This window comes from Pan troglodytes, chromosome 3, assembly GCF_028858775.2.
Source record: "Pan troglodytes isolate AG18354 chromosome 3, NHGRI_mPanTro3-v2.0_pri, whole genome shotgun sequence".
In the NCBI taxonomy this organism is placed as follows: domain Eukaryota; kingdom Metazoa; phylum Chordata; class Mammalia; order Primates; family Hominidae; genus Pan; species Pan troglodytes.
The window spans coordinates 4,630,541-4,647,391 of record NC_072401.2 but is presented as its reverse complement, the minus strand read 5'-3'; the positions used below and the strand labels follow the sequence as shown (position 1 = coordinate 4,647,391).

The window sequence follows — 16,851 nt, the reverse complement described above, 5'->3', positions numbered from 1 at the left end:
AAAAAGAAACTCCAGAGGAGATCCTGAGAGGGTGAACAGTTCACCCATGACCTTGCCAGTAAGTGGCAGCCAGGAGTCAGGCAGTTCTGACCACTGAGAAACCCGCTGTACCAGGAGGGAGACTGACCAATGAGGTTCTTATCCTTGCAGAGTGAGTCCTCGCTGCTATTTATTTTTATACCCCTATAGTCTTTAGATTAATAAAAATGCTGGAGGAAACATATAATATATATAGAAAAGTTTCATTTATTCGAATTAAATTATGGTATGAGTTTCATATACAAATAAATTCTGTGTAAATAATACAAAATGCTACAAATTTCAATCTTGTAAAAATGCAAAAATACTTGTAATACTATACATATATAATTCCTTTCACATGGCCAACATGTACAGTAGTTGACACGATGCACACGCGCTTCCCCCCAACAGCTGAGGCTGCTGAGACAGCATCAAGCCTTCGCTTCTGTGACGTCAGCGCTCCCTCCCGCAGCTGCCTCACGGTGAGCCAGCAGGCCCTCCCCCTCACACCCCCAGCTCAAGATGCTTCAGATTATGAGCCATCATCAGGAGGGAAGCTACCTATTCTCCGGCTAGTTAGAAGGAATTGTCATGGGGAAACTGGGTCCTCCTACAGCCTTAACACCAGCCTGCTAAACTGAGAACAAGCCTCTACCATGGAGAAGCGCGGTACCTCACTGGTCTAACTCGTTTTCATTCTGCAGCGTCTTCATCGCTAGCCCCCAGAGAGTCATGCTGGAGAAAAACTGACCCTCTGAGTTCCTATAAGTGGTGGAAGATGCTCGACTGCCCAGGGGGTCACCGCCGTGGTTGTCCAAAGCAGCCAGAGAGGAACGGATCATGGCCATGCCATCGGCCTGCAGTGGTTCGCCACCGGCTGGGGTGTCCACATCCGAGTAAGCATAGGCCTGAGGCTGTGTCTGCTGCATCTGGGGCTTGGCAAGTTTACCAGGGTCCAAACTCAGCTTCTCCTGGTCACTAACTCCATGAGGTTGGATCATGGACCGTAACTTACAATAGGAGCCGCCAGAGTGGCTATCAAATTCTGCCACAGAATTTTCCACTGGGTGGACAGGGAGTTTAACCGACACTGGCATCAGCGTCACAGACGTGTCTTGGGAGAAAGAGTCTGAGCTCTGAGATTTCTCGAGGTCGGAGGTCTCGATGGCTTGGCTGAGCTCCTCCAGCACATCTGGGCTCTCGTCACCAGCTTTGCAGTGCATCTTCTTGTGCCGCCGGAGCACCGCAGAGCGGGTAAAGCACTTGTTACAGATCTCACATGTGTACGGCTTCTCCCCAGTGTGAGTGCGGACATGCCTGCGGAGGTCACCTGATCCCCCAAAACATTTCCCTGGAAAAAGAAAAATAGTTATTTATTTACTTAAACAGGGTCTCACTATGTGGCCCAGGCTGGTGGTGAACTCCTAGCCTCAAACAATCCTCCTTCCTCAGCCTCTCAAGTAGCTGGGACGACAGGCGCATGACACCACGCCTGGCTAATATACATATACATTTTGTAGAGACAGGGTCTTGCTATGATGCCCAGGCTGGAAAAAGATGCTTTTACAGTGGCCATTCTGGAAGGATTCTCCCCTCCCCTCCCAAGACACTGAACAACCCTGATCTGAGGAGAGGGGGTCACCTCACAGCTTCTGCTCACTCTGGAAGGCTTTCCATTCCTGTGGGAGGTGCTTCTCCAGCTGCGGACCCCTCCAGCAGACAGCCTTTGGGTTTTGAGTATCTCAGCGTCAGTCCTTCGATTCTCACTGAGTCTCCCTGCACATGGGGGCCATGGGCACCTGCCAAGCCCATGCTGAGAAACCACAGCTCTCCTCATCAGTTTCACTACATGTTCATAAATCTAACACAGCCAATCTATAATTTAGAAACATCTTTTCTAAAGGTGTTTGTGTATTCGGGTGTTTGTCTCGAAAAAAAGAAAAAAATCGCCCAGGCTGGAGTGAAGTGGCATTGTCTTGGCTCACTGCAACCTCTGCCTCCGAGGTTCAAGCGGTTCTCCTGCCTCAGCCTCCTGAGTAGCTGGGATTACAGATGCCTGACACCACGTCAGGCTAATTTTTGTATTAATATTTTTAGTAGAAATGGCATTTCACCATGTTGGCCAGGCTGGTCTTGAACTCCTGACCTCAAGTGATCTGCCCACCTCAGCCTCCCAAAGGGCTGGGAGTGAGGCGCCCAGGCTGGAGTGAGGTGCAATCTCGGCTCACAGCAACCTCTACCTCTTGGGTTCAAGCGATTCTCATGTCACGGCCTCCCGAGTAGCTGGGATTTATAAGGTGTGCCAACACACCAGGCTAATTTTTATATTTTTTGTAGAGATGGGGTTTTGCCATGTTGGCCTGGCTAGTCTTGAACTCCTGGCCTTAAGTGATCAGCTCATCTCAGCCTCCCAAAGTGCTGGGGTTACAGGCATGAGCCATGGCCCCTGGCCCTGTATTCAGCTTTTAACAAAATGTTATGCATTCCTGTCCAGGTTCTATTTTCTTTCTCTGTGAATATGGTAAAGGTAAGGGATCTAGCTCCACCACTGGAATAGGTAAGATGAGAAGGAACTCAGCACATAACCTTACAAAGGCCACAGACTAGCCAAGAATGAGCTGCACAACTCACATGGACAAATATTTAGAACTTTTCACTTTACATCTGAATTCTCAGCTATCTAGCTCCAGTCAAGCAACGGCTAGGCTATTTTTTTTTTAAAGCCTTTGAATAATCAAACTGGATGTGAGCTTACATGCCTAAACTTTGGGCACATTTTCCATATAAAAAATACTGTAGGCCAGGTGAGGTGGCTCACACCTGTACTTCCAGCACTTTGGGAGTCTAAGGAGGGAGGATTGCTTGAGCTCAGGAGTTCAAGACCAGCCTAGGCAACACAGTGAGACCCTGTCTCTACAAAAAATAAAATAAAAATTAGCTGGGTGTGGTGGTGCATGCCTGTGGTCCCAGTATTTGGAAGACTGAGGCGAGAGGACTGCCTGTGCCCAGGAGGTCGAGGCTGCAGTGAGCTGTGATCGCACCACTGCACTCCAGCATGAGCAACAAAGAACCCGTCTCAAAAAAAAAAAAAAAAAAAAAGATTAAAAAAAACAAAAACCAAAACACTGCAACAACACATTACAGTGACCTTTGCCTTTGTGCTTTCATGTCTGTGTTTTGTCCACAATGTAAGGCTCAGGCTCCTTCACAGAACACTAGAGTGAAAGCATATTTAGTTTCTGTGTTGTCCTTATAACACACACTTTACTCAGACATGCAGAATTTTGGGCATTAGAAGCTTCACTGCTGCACATGGTGGCTGCTTCCAACTGTTTGCTGCTCTAGCATAAAGTTTTTATCTTTTTTTGTTTTTTTTTTTTGTTTTTGAGATGGAGTCTCACTTTGTCGCCCAGGCTGGAATGCAGTGGCACGATCTCGGCTCACTGCAACCTCCGTCTCCCGGGTTCAAGTTAATTCTTGTGCCTCAGCCTCCTGAGTAGCTGGAACACACCATCTGCCCAGCTAATTTTTGTATTTTTAGTAGAGACGGGGTTTCGCCACGTTGGCCAGGCTGGTCTCAAACTCCTGACGTCAAGTGATCCACCTGCCTCGGCCTCCCAAAGTGCTGGGATTACAGGCGTGAGCCACCACACCTGGCCAAGTTTTTATCTTTCTTTACATCATTTCTTCAAGATAAATTCTCAATAGTTGAATTACTGAACAAGATGGGACAACCACTTTTAGCATCCTTAATATGTAAAATTTTTAGTCATGACAGAGTTTCCACCAAGAAAGAGGAATATGGGTGCCTCTCCTTCATCTTTCGAGTCGAGAGGAGCTTGGCTCCACCTGTGTCCTGTCGCGAGGAGGGCGCAGGGGAATGACGCCCACCTCCTGCACAGCAGGTCTAGTAGGGGACAGGCGGGTGGGCGCCACACTGCTGTGGGCCTGCAGGCCCCTGAATACAGGCCTGAGGGCTGCCACCCACTGGACAGAGGCATGCTGGAGCTGCTCTCAATCAGCAGGGGAGGCTGCCTGGAGAGCAGTGAAACCCCAACGAAGCCTCCCTATAGGAAGCTGCCACTAAAACCAGAGAGCCAGGAAAGACGCCAGCTGAACGGAAATGCATGGCTGTGCAGTGCAGGCCTGCATCTGGGAAAGCGCAGTGAAATGCTGGGGGAAGACAGGGAAGGCAGACTTGAGAACTACGAAGCCCAGCACGCCTAAGACAGCGAGAGCACACGAGCCTGCGAGCAGTTTGAAACACCGAGAAGCTCAGCATGTGAAACCCTCTTAAAAGAGAACTGTCTATATATCCAAGAAAATGGAAACACACCCCCACACAAGCCTTGGTACACGGATGTTCATAGCTGATTTGCTTAGTGCAAGAAGTCGACTACAAAATACCCCGTGTTGTATGAGTCCATGCATAGTAAATGTCTAGAACGGGCAAGTCCACAGAGACAGAACCTAGATGAGTGGCAGCCAGGGGCCAGGGCTGGGAAGGGGGTTGCTAATGGGTATAAGGCTTCCTTCTGGGGTGATGAAAATGTTCTAAAATTAGATTGTGTTGAGAATTATACAGCTTTGTGAATCTACCAAAAACCACTGAATTGTTCACTTTAAATTGGTAAATTTTATGGTATGGGAATATTGTCTCAAAGCTGTTAAAAAACTGACCCTGTCACAAAACATTCCTCCTCTCTTCAGTGCTCCCCCATCCCCCAGAAGCTGACCTCATCAGAGTGGGAGGGTTAGTGAGGCAGGGAAAGGGCAGAACCCAAAGTGGGGCGGAGGGGACGGAAGGCCCCACTTCCTCCACTGCAGGGTCTGAGCAGCAGCAAGTCCTAGCTGGGGAGGGAGGACAAAATTTACCATTCAATCAAGTTCACAGTTGTGATAATTATTTGGAACTGACATTTTAAATTAGTGATTTGAGACTACACTACTGATGCTTTGAGATGAAGCTCTCGCTGTCACCCAGGCAGTGGTGCAATCTCGGCTCACTGCAGCCTCGGCCTCCTGGGCTCAAGAGATCCTCCAGCTTCAACCTCCCAAGTAGCTAAGATTACAGGCACACGCCACCACAGTAGGCTCCTACGTTAGTGATTTAAAGTGATGAAACTTCACTTTCTAAGAGTGATCAGAATGGTCATGGAGTTGCCTAAATCTGTATCCAGAAGATCTGTGTACAATTTAAATGCAGGGACAAAAACCAAGTTTCCTCTGGTTATATGCAGAAGTCCTGCTGGTTTCAGATTCCAATTACAATTAGAATGTGCCCCTCTGAATGGTGCCCTGAATCCAGGCTCCCTACAGCTGGACTCTGTGCATTTCTTATTTGGTCTAAACAGTTCATAAAAGTTGCTGTCACTCATAGTTTTGCCCATGGTTCAATAGGCATCTCAATTACTTGTCACGGGTACACACACTCCCTCTTTAGAGGCCATGTGTATAGGAATCCTGGCTCCAACGCTGTGATCACAGGTCATGAGCTACCTTACCCTGAGCCTCCGTGTCCTCATCGGAGCAGTCAGGTGCCCTGAAACCGAGGGCTGCCAGCTTTCCGCTCTCAAATGAAGGATCAAGTGCCCATGAGAATAAAGTCTGCTCTGGAAGTTTGTGATCTATAGAAGCCGACCCTCTGACCCCAGCATGTGCTAATGCTCTGGTGGGACCGCTGCTCTCCTTCATGTGCGGCCACACGTCCTGCTGTCCCCTACTTTCCCAGCCACCCTCCCTCTTCCCCTCTGGACCAAGAGCCCTCAGCACCTGGGACTCTGTCTTAGTCATCTTTGTATTCGGAGCGTTTAGGACAGTTCCTAATACCTCAAAGACAAGCAGCAAATGCCTGACACACAAATGCAGGAATGAATGAGAGATCATGTGAGGCAGTAAAAAAACAGGAGGAAACAAAGGGCTCATCCCAGACACGCACTCAGCTAATGAGGGCTGGGGGACAAAGCCCTTCCCACACACAGATGACTAGGAGACAGCCAGAAACCCAAACTCACCGCAGGCAGAGCAGCTGTAAGGCCGCTCCCCCGTGTGCCGAATTCTGTGCTTTACTAACTTCCTTTGCATATTAAAAGACTTTCCACACTCATCACAGGTGAAGACTTTATCAGCCGTGTGTGTCTTTTTGTGCTCCTTCAAATTACTGAAGTTACTAAACCCTAGAGAGACCATAACAGGTGTTAAGCTGAAGGACAGAGAACATTTTAATCCGAAATCTTCAAGAAGAATAGGAAAACACTCAGCTGTACCTCGACCACAGATGTCACACAAGTGTGGTTTTTCTCCTGAGTGAATAATAATGTGACGCTGGACGTCGCCAGAGGCTGCAAACCTAGAATGTAATTTGAAAATTCAATTAAGAGCCTTTCCACATTACTGTGGGTCTTTATAACTGCAACTCTCTGAGGCAGGAGATACCTGCTCCTGACACTGCTGCAGAAAGGAACGTGAACTGGACTGGTTTCATCTGAAACGTGCATGGAAAAAACCCTTTTCTATTTTTTTAAGAAAAGCAGAACATGATGCAAATGTCTTGTTTTTAAAGCATTTTTTTCTACCTGATTTCATCACACTTTCTTCCTCAGTTTTACAGAGCACAAGATCAGATACCGTACGGTTCAGCATCACTACCTTAGGGGCCACAAAGAGAGTGAAAAAGGAGTCTCCCCAGTTCAGAGCCAAATGCCCCTTCCACCCTTGCAGTCCTGCCAAGGTTCCTGGGGTCTCATGGGAGAGACCCTAGCTGGGTGGTGCCAACCCAAGGAGGATGACCTTGAGAGGGCCCAGAGTGAGTTCTGCCCTGCTCTAGCCAGGTGCGACTCTCGCTCTTTTCACTATAAAGTAAAATGCAGACAGGAGCTCAGAGTCTCAGGGACCAAGAGGTATGGCTGTCACCCTCCACTGTGAATATCCCAGAGAATAAGCTCTCCTCTTTCTGAGCCACAACAGAGACTTATACCTATCAGTCCTAACACTGAGAACAAGGGAACTAAAGGAGGAAAGGGAGCCAGCATTCACTGAGCAGATGCTGTGTGCAGGCGATCGGTTACATGTTTAACAACCATTATCCCTTCCAGTCATTCCACAACACTGCCAGGCAGCCATTTTCACCTCCACTTTCCAGATGGGAAAACCAAGTTCAGAGGCGGTTACTAACTTGCCTTAGACAATAATTCCAACCCAAGCCCTCAGATGTGGAAATCTATGTTCTTTACTTTCCACTGCGCTTGATAGCAGAGTATGTTATATTCTAAGGAAGACGCTGCATATAGGCCTGGTTTCAAACACATGCCTTGGCTGGGCACGGTGGCTCACGTCTGTAATCTTAGCACTTTGGGAGGCAGAGGCGGGTGTATCACCTGAGGTCAGGAGTTTGAGACTGGCCTGGCCAGCATGGCGAAACCCCGTCTCTACTAAAAATACAAAAATTAGCCGGGTATGGTGGCACATGCCTACAATCCCAGCTACTTGGGAGGCAGAGGCAGGAGAATCGCTTGAACCCAGGGGGTGGAGGTTGCAGTGAGCCGAGATTGAGCCACTTCACTACAGCCTGGGCAAAAGAGCAAAAACTCTGTCTCAAAATAAATAAATAAATAAAAAATAAACACATGCCTCACTTTGAAATGGAATTCAGAAGGTTCAGATTTCAAACACCATGCAAAACAAGACATGCAGGGGCCAACAGTGAAGTGATCCCATCAGAGGCAGCAGAAGGGCTATGCTCCCAGGCATCTGGAAGGAGTAGCAGATGACACTGGGCCCTGAACTTGACTTTCAGCGTTCAGGTAGCTATAGCAGAAAGGGAGATGCGCTGCCCACCGCAGCTTTTGTTTGTTTTCTACCATTGGCAGAGAAATGGTTTTCCTGAAACTGAATCGAGAGTCGCTTCCTCCTCGGCTTTCCCCAGCATGTGCTGAGACTGAATATGAGGACACTGACTTCTAACTGACCCCGTGACTATCTCTTGCCTCAAGGCGCTTCGGTATGAATCTGTGACAGGCAGAGACTCTGTACTGTTTATTTTTATGGACCCATATAGCACTTGGCATACAGCAGGTGTCTAAAAAATGTTGAATCAATGAATGATTAAATAAATGAATATAAAAGCTACGTAACCAAGGTGCGTACAGAGCTTCGTGACTGGCATAGTCCTGGCTGATGCCTGTTGTCCTGGCACAACCACCAGATGATGGAGTACGTGGCCTGATTGACGTACAGCCCAAGGACGGGAAGGAGGGTCGAGGGTGCCAGCCTGCACACACAGCAGGGGAAGAGCTCCTCATTTATACCACGCTGCAGAGGAATCGAGCTGCCACACACTTTATTCCACGTCAAGAGTCAGATTCTCTTTTGCCAGGTCAAAATCCTACCCACTCATCAAGACTTAGTTTCCTCCTCCCTGGGGTGGAGCTCTCACAGGCTGTTACAGACCCACGGCTTGTGGCACCTTCCACCACCTCCTTCTCTCCTGAAATCTAGTCACTCAGCTGGCAAGTCCCATTTCCCCTACTAGACAGTCACCTCCTTGGGGGCATTAATCTATTATATTTTCAGAGACATTTTTAGAATGAATGAAAATATTAGTATAAAATAATTTTGTCGCATTTAAAACCCCATTTCCTTTTTGGGACTCCTGTCCCAGATTTTCTTTCTTTGAATTAACTTTTCTTTTTATTATTCTCTCGTGTGTCACATGCAAAGCCAGAAGGTTTGAATTTACCTGTGTTCTGCAGTGGCAGGGTGAGCCCACCTGTGGCTCATCTGTGAGCCACCACTTCAGAAGACACTGACTGCCAAAGACACTGAGACTAGACATGCTCCCTTCCACACGGAAGAACACGCCCAGCACTGACCTCTTTCCACAGATCTCGCAGATGTATGGTTTTTCACCAGAATGCCGTCGTAAGTGAGTCTGCAAGTTACCTGCCTGCAAAAAGAGGAAAAGAAAAACACACCAATAATGAAAGTTTTTGGTCTTTTAAATTATATAAATTCAAAAGGAAAACTGACACATTTAGCCAGGTTCCAATTCAAATTCCAGATGAAGATGAGCTACACACAACTCAAAAGAAGCCATGGGCAAGAGCGTGAAGAGCAGCCAGAGTGCCTGGCCACCTGCTGTACACGAGATGTGTCTCCACCCCGTCCTCCATGTGAGCCCTTGGCTGTGTCCTAGTTCAGGCACGCCCTATGCAGTGCTTCCCTCTTAACAGCACCCTGTGGAGGCTGCTTTGGTGGTCGCCAAGCCTGGACTTTAAATAGGCCTTGACGTATTTTATTTGGGCCATGTATTTAAAACATCACTTAAAACAAACAAAAGCACCATACGTCCTTATTTCAGTATTGTTTCTTTCTAAAAAACATACTTCTGTTCATAAAGAAGGGAAGACATTTCCAAAAAGTACTTCCTCTGGCAAGTACACTTGGTTCTTTCTGACAGGTTTCTCAATTTTACCTTTGTGCAAAAGGGCAAATCAGGAGAATCACAGCAGCCTCTCAGGTGCAGGGCCATTGTGTTCCTAATTTCTGAAACTAGCAAGGCTTTGCGAAGAATAACACTGAAACGGAGATCATCAGATGGATTTCTATGTACTAATCAACAGGAAATCAATATTAAATTACCTAAAGTACAGCGAAATTAAAACTGCAAATGCCTCAGATATTTAAAAAGCTAATTGCTAATGTTTCGAATTAGGTTTGGAAAATCTTCCATTGCTGTAATTAAGTTAATAGTCTCAACCTTTATTTTCCTCATTTTAATTTTGTACAGTGTTCTGTTGCAAAAAAAAGAAAAAGAAAAAAAAGGAAAACCTACTGAAATGAGGTAATATACCCAGCGGTAAAAATGAGCAGGTGTCATGCACAAGATAAGCGAAAAACGAGAATGAATACTAGCCAACTAACACACGGGGCTTTTTTTAATTTGCAAATTGCATTTTAAATAAAATGTAAAGATTAAGATTCATGGTTAAGATTTGAAGATGAGTTTGATATTGACTTGTGAATGAAAACTAGAATTCACAAGTATTAAAAAATGCCATCTGCGGACTATATAACATGAAAGATTCATCATGTCTATCAAATTCTGGGAAACAGAGTTAGACATTACATTTAAGAATATGATAAATGTGGCTTCGAAAAAACTCGAGTTTATTTTCAACAACCAAAGAGAAAGAGTTTGACAAAACTTTGGAAAATGTCCAGCTTTTAATAGAATGGCTCCTAATAACAATAAAACAAATATCAACAGCAATATACATTTGCTGAACTTCAAATTAGGCCTTTACCATCTATTTTCTTGAGATAATAATACAACTAACACTGTATTCAGATAAACTGTACAATTACCATTGTATTCAGATAAATAAAGTAGTTGTCTCAGTTACATGGTGGGGCCAGAAATTAATACTGGTTGGTGTGAATCTAAACTCCTCTACTTGTGGGGAAACCTTGAGGAAACACAAGTTTCTATGAATGAAATAGTGTGTTTTGAATATTCAATATGACGGTAACTTTGCCACTCAGGAAACACATACTGGAGAGTTAAAAATAATACACCAGTGTTTTAAATTAGTCACTTGCAAATTTCAGAAAAGCTGATCAGTTACATAATAATCGGAATAGCACCATCTGCTGAACTGTTAAATTAGAGCCCTCTTTTTTCGGTTATTTTGTAAACTATGTATTCTGAATGAAATGCATTCTGGGTTAATTCTTAGCAATGTCGCATTTTTCCTTTTTAAAAATGGCATAACAGTTACTTGTTTTCAAAAGAAATATAATCAAATGATCCTCCATTTAATATTTTAAGTGGTAGAAAAATCTTTAAAGTGTTCTTTACCTATTTTGTGCTAGAAATAGATAATGAAAACAATCTTTCTCCCTGATACAGGAATGCATATTTCTAATAAATAATATAAAAGCAGATTAAATAAAACTAATGGAATGGGCCATGCAAAAAATCCAATAGTACATTCAGATAATTTATTCCAGGTTACACAGCAAACTCAGGCCCAGATTATTAGAGCTTTAGTCCATATTTTTATTTTTGGTAAACTTTTGATATATTCTAGTACTAAGGATATCTTAGGTGCACAGACCATGTCTTAGAAATCACCTATAGTTGTGTCCATAAAAATTCTAGCAAGTAGGCCGGGCGCAGTGGCTCATGCCCGTAATCCCAGCACTTTGGGAGGCTGAGGCAGGTGGATCATGAGATCAGGAGATCGAGACCATCCTGGCTAACATGGTGAAACCCCGTCTCTACTAAAAATACAAAAAAAAAAAAAAATTAGCCAGGCATGGTGGCAGGCGCCTGTAGTCCCAGCTACTCAGGAGGCTGAGGCAGGAGAATGGCGTGAACCAGGAGGTGGAGCTTGCAGTGAGCCGAGATCATGCCACTGCACTCCAGCCTGGGCAACAGAGCAAGACTCCATCTCAAAAAAAAAAAAAAAAAAAAATTCTAGCAAGTGGTAATAATAGCTCTCATTTATTAAGAACTTACTATGAATGAAGCTCTTTGCTAAACCATTGCGAAGAGTATTTAACTTAGTCATCACAATGTCTTGTAAAGCAGTATTATCCATGTTTTACAGAGAAGTCAACAGAGGCTCTGAGAGGTTAGTAACCAGCCTTGGGTCATAAAATGGGGACTGAATTCACTAATTCAGGTTTGCCTAGTGACTCCAAAGTTTGGACTGTTAAACCTATGTTAACGATATTAGCAGTAAAGGAACTTTGATCCTTTCTAATACCATTTTAACTTCAAATGGAGTTAGAGTTTTTAACAGAAAAACTATGCTGTAGAGAAGAATTAACATCTGCCTTCAGCAATTTTTATAATAAACTCCTTCTGACAGGTACTTGAACCTCAGTATTTAAACATGAACAAACCCAGCATCTATTCCCTATCATGAGCACTCTTAATGGCAGTTGAGTGTTTATATAAAAAAAAAGTCAGGAATCGTAATCATTTAGAGATAAAAGAGATCCCAGATATTAAAAGTCAGCTAGCTCAGGAGTTTCAAGACTTTAGGATTTCACACAGCAATACAATTAAAAAGAAAAAAATGTAAGGTTTAACATAGAGATATCACTTAAACAATGACTACTATTTTGATAAAAGGACATTTAATGGTAAAGCTGTGGGAAATATAACCTCAGAGATGAAAATGTAATAGCTTGGGCACAGCTCATTAAGTGTCCTTATTTTTGTGTTTCCACCATGGATGGCTGACACTGTCACCTCTGGCATGAGTCCACATCAGCACCCTGGAAATGTCTCCTATAGGGTAATCCTGCAGAAGGCACTAGCACCCCCGGACTCGGGCAGACAGCTGGCAAGACAGCGCTGCTGGCAGAGTACTGCCTCTCAAAACCCGTCTCTCTGTACCAGCTGCCCAGTTTTTCTGTTTCTGCCTACTTGGAGGAACAAAAGCAATCCTACTCCTCTCCCCAAAGACAGGTAATTATGCCGCATTTTCTTTCCCGTTTCTCAAATGACAAGCGCTCAAAACTTGTCACTCTTTTGGTTCTCTCCAGTGCCCTCCAAACAGTCCATGTTCTACGCCACAGAGGAAACACTTCCCTCTGACTGCGACTCAGTCATACTCTAAAGTAGGACATGACTCTCCTTGCAGAGATCTGGACATATACAGTGTCCAGTCACACGGACAGATGCAGCTTCTGTGGTCACTCTAAGATGATGCTAACTTCCTTATGCTGGCATGCCATCCTCATAATGCAGGCTGCGGTTAACTATTTTAAAAAGACTAACCTACTAAATACTAAATTCTCAGTAAGCAGGATGAGGGATTCTTATTTGTAAATGTTTTTATACAACAGCATTCCAATTCCATGTAACCACAAACATTTATTCTAGTTCATTACAAGAAAATAATGTTAGGCATACGGTGGAGGATGGGCCGGTGGGCATTCTTTACCACGCATCCCTATGCAGACAATCTGACTGCTTTCTTGCCCCAGCATGCCAGGGATGCCAGGCTTGCCCAGTGCCTGCTTGTCTGCAGGGCTCACCTAAGCAATCTCTCAAGCATTTCATGGCCTCATGCTGTCCCAAACACACCTTTCAGGTAGAAAGGACTACTGTCTTTTCTTTGCCCACACTGTTCCCGTAGATAACTGTCAGCAGTTCCAACATTTCACTGTACTCGATCATGTACATGTCTGTTGCTTCCTCTAAACAATAAGCTCCTGGAGGCCATGGCCATCTCTGTCCCCCCTCCCAGCACACAGCAGAGCTCATGGACAGCACATGGACACTGTAGGCTTGCAACAAACATTAAAACAGTTCCTTGTTCACCAAAATTCATACTTTACTATGAAAATAAAGCAGTAATATACATCTGAAAACTATCACTATGTATGACTCTACAATCACAGAAACCTAACAAAAGTACACAGACCAATACAGAAGGGAAGGGTTTCTGGATCGGGCAGGGCTACCCTTGGTAGGATTTAAGAGAGCAAGTGGAGGTCAAGAGATATAGTGGTGGTTCTCAACCTTGGCTGCACATCAAAATTGCTGAATTTTTAAAAATACTGATAACCTGGCTGGGCACGGTGGCTCACGCCTGTAATCCCAGCACTTTGGGAGGTTGAGGCTGGTGGATCATGAGGTCTGGAGTTTGAGACCATCCTGGCCAACATGGTGAAACCCCATGTCTACTAAAAATATAAAAACTGAGCCGGGCGTGGTGGCACGCACCTGTAGTCCCAGCTACTTGGGAGGCTAAGGCAAGACAATCGTTTGAACCTGGGAGGCAGAGGTTGCAGTGAGCCCAGACTGCGCCACTGTACTCCAGCCTGGGCGACAGAGCGACGCTCCATCAAAAATAAATAAATAAACAAATAAAACATCAATACCTAAGCCCCACTCCAAATCACAGAATCAGAATCTCTGATGTGGGCACCAGGGATCCATGCCAGGAGAGAGGAGTGGAGGTGGACTGCAGCCTGACTGAATGTTGGGTTTTAATTTATATGGTCAGCTATGGAGAGTCAGAGAAAGCATGAGAAGGATGGAACTTCTACTCTCAACATAATTTAAATGCATAAAGGGCTTTCAGCTGTAGTTTTTCATTTCATTTTCCCACTAGTTCCACGAAGTAGTATTATCCCTATTTTAAGAATTAGAAAAATGAGGCCCAGAGAAGTCGCAATTGCTAATTATTCATGGTCATTAGTCCGAGTCTCATGCTTTTCCCATCAAACCACAGCTGCTGAGATGAAAATGGTGGGGGCGGGGAGGTGCCTCAGAAAGACCGGCATCTGGGGGTCATGAGGATGGACAGGAGAGGAGAAAGCGGATGGCAACAAGGTAGGGAATGCTGGCGTTTCTTGAGCGCTTACTATGTGCCAGGCCCTGCTCTAAGGACTTTCCGTTATTACCTCATTTACTCCTCACACTCTATGAGGTTAACTAATCTTGTTATCCGTGTTTCACAGATAAGGAAACTGAAGGGGCAAAAGGTGAGACTGCCCAAAGTCACAGGGTAGTGACGCCCTGACAGAGGCAGAGCTCAGTTCTAGACTGTCCCGCCCCAGAGGCCAAGCTCTGAACCCCAGGCCAGGCTGGCAGGAAGAAGCGGGGGCTCATCAAGAATGGCGGCTGGAGGGACGAGCGCTCAGCTCAGCTTATCAAATCCTTCCTGAGCATCTGCTGGCTGCCGCGCGTTCTGGATGGGAGAGAAGACATGGCCCCAGGCCCAGAGAAACGAAGCACCCAGGAGGACATGACCCAACCCAGTACGCGATGAGAGACGGCGAGGACTTGGTGAATCCCAGCAGGCAGGGACTCAGAGAGTAGGAGGGTGAAGAGTCATTAAGACGGCAGGTTTGGGTGTGTGAGCAAATGGAACTGACACCCTCAACAGATGAAGAGAAACTGGAAGAGTCTGCTCTAGGGGGAATGCGAGCAAACACGGCGCTTGCCATTTCCAAGCTCTGCGGGGCCTGCCTCCCGGCTCCAGAGGCATGCACTGCTGCCACAGGATCTGCCATGCTGTGTGAGACGGTCGTGCCAGTGACTGTGCCCTGAAGAGCTGCGCCCTCACGCCCTGGAGCAGCTCCCGTCTGATCTACCTCTGGAAGCCCAGGGCACTGCACATGGCGGTGAACAGTTACCTTCTGTTTCAGAGAGAATAGGTTCCCACAAGCCATTTTCTAGAAAACATTAGGTCTCTAGGTTTCTTTGTGTCCCATGCCCAGCACAGCACCTGGCCCATGGGAGGGTAAAACAAACGTTTCCTCAAGGACTGAATGCCTATGTGTCCAGATGACCTTAATGGAGGTCAGCTAAAGGTAGCAGTCAACACACGGAACAAAACTGGTTTCATCTCTTTTTCCAACATCCTACAATCTACAGTCCCAACAAGAATGAGGAGACCTACTTGTCTTCAGCCTAACCCAGCACAATGTGCAGCCTCCAGGTACGCCAAGCTCAAGGTGGTTCACTGTGAACTTCATTCATGAAACGGAAGACATATGCTAAGTTTGGACTCATCCTTAGCAAGGCGAAAAAAGTATTGTAAGAATTCACACATGAAAATGCTATTTTTCTCTCAAAGAACTAGAAATCTGTTTTCTTGAAAAGGATTTCTCCTAATTTATTCTGAAGTCTTTAAGTTACAGATATCATTAGAGGCTTCTCTCACAAGTACAAAAGTATGTCTTATTTCCAATAAAAAAACACTGTGTTGCAGGTTTCCAATTATTAACAATAAATAAGAGTATTCCCACCTGAGAGAAATGTTTCCCACAAATGTTACATTCAAAAGGTTTCTCACCTAAAACAAAACAAAACAACAACTTGTAAAATCATTACTAGTATTTGTTCAATAATTTTTTGTTTAAATCACCTCCTATGTACTTTCAAAATGGCATTACATTCTGCATCCTAACAGTATGAAAATAGGGAGTGTCTACTTCCTTCTATTTCTCTCTTGCCTTTATTTCTACACAGAGATGATAAAAGTAGTATTTTCCTCTAAAAAATTAAACTGTTTTCCAAACAAAACTTATGTTAAAATCAATGTATTTATTTGCATCCAGAGCAGACCCACGTTCTGGAAGTGGTCTTTTCCTGTGGTTGAGTTTTCCTGCTGAACAGCACGATCCCGCTCACCTATTCTTCAGCCTGATGCCACCCAACCACCAATCCTAACAGACACCGGGTCACTTGTTCACACCACACAAGGTATGAGCACAGAGAGCCCCAAACACAGTGGGTCCTCCTGAAGCATGAGTGTGAAAAGGAAAGAGCCCCTCACCACAGTCTTCCTGCCTTGGTTCTCACGAGAGAAAGTAAGATTTCATTTTGGGAGATGTGCTCCTCTGCGGACTTCTTTATCACCTCTAATTTCAATAACTAAGTAACTGCGCTTGGGGACAGAACAGATTCTAAGAATGGTACTCTACTGCAAAAAAACCACAGCTGTTCTGAAATGTGGCCTACAGAACATGATCTGAATTTACAAGCACACTCCATGGTACTGCCTTTAATCTATATAACGCTAATGAATAGACTTTGAACACTAAGAACCTCTCATTTTCTCCATTTCCCTGAAATCCAATGGTTTCGTTAAGATCTTCTTTAAAAAGTAACAATAATGTTTTCCCTTCCTACTATATCGTTGGGGCTTGCTACCTTGAAGAAAGCAGCTTGCTAGCTTTCTGGGCTCATTCTAGGATATTTTTATTTTATTTTATCCTGAAAATGTCTAATGGCTTCCTTGACCCTGAGTAATTATATTTATATTAATTAATAATAAATTAATAATTACATTAATTCTG

The 16,851-nt window shown here is 44.9% G+C and overlaps 1 protein-coding gene across 3 annotated transcripts in view; it reads right to left on the bottom strand.

The window, feature by feature from the left end:
* Positions 1 to 223: 223 nt before the first annotated feature.
* ZBTB49 (zinc finger and BTB domain containing 49) overlaps positions 224 to 16,851 on the bottom strand; it is a 31,578-nt gene continuing 14,950 nt past the window's right edge. For 2 of the 3 annotated variants that reach the window (XM_001154268.5, XM_009447296.4), the window contains exons 4-8: positions 15,799 to 15,845; positions 8,892 to 8,965; positions 6,288 to 6,370; positions 6,036 to 6,197; positions 224 to 1,372 (exon numbers count right to left, since the gene is read on the bottom strand). In XM_001154268.5, the coding sequence (XP_001154268.1) occupies positions 696 to 1,372; positions 6,036 to 6,197; positions 6,288 to 6,370; positions 8,892 to 8,965; positions 15,799 to 15,845 (1,043 nt within the window). In that variant the 3' untranslated portion in view covers positions 224 to 695. The remainder of the gene's footprint in view (positions 1,373 to 6,035; positions 6,198 to 6,287; positions 6,371 to 8,891; positions 8,966 to 15,798; positions 15,846 to 16,851) is intronic. The other variant, XM_063809325.1, reaches the window with a different exon arrangement.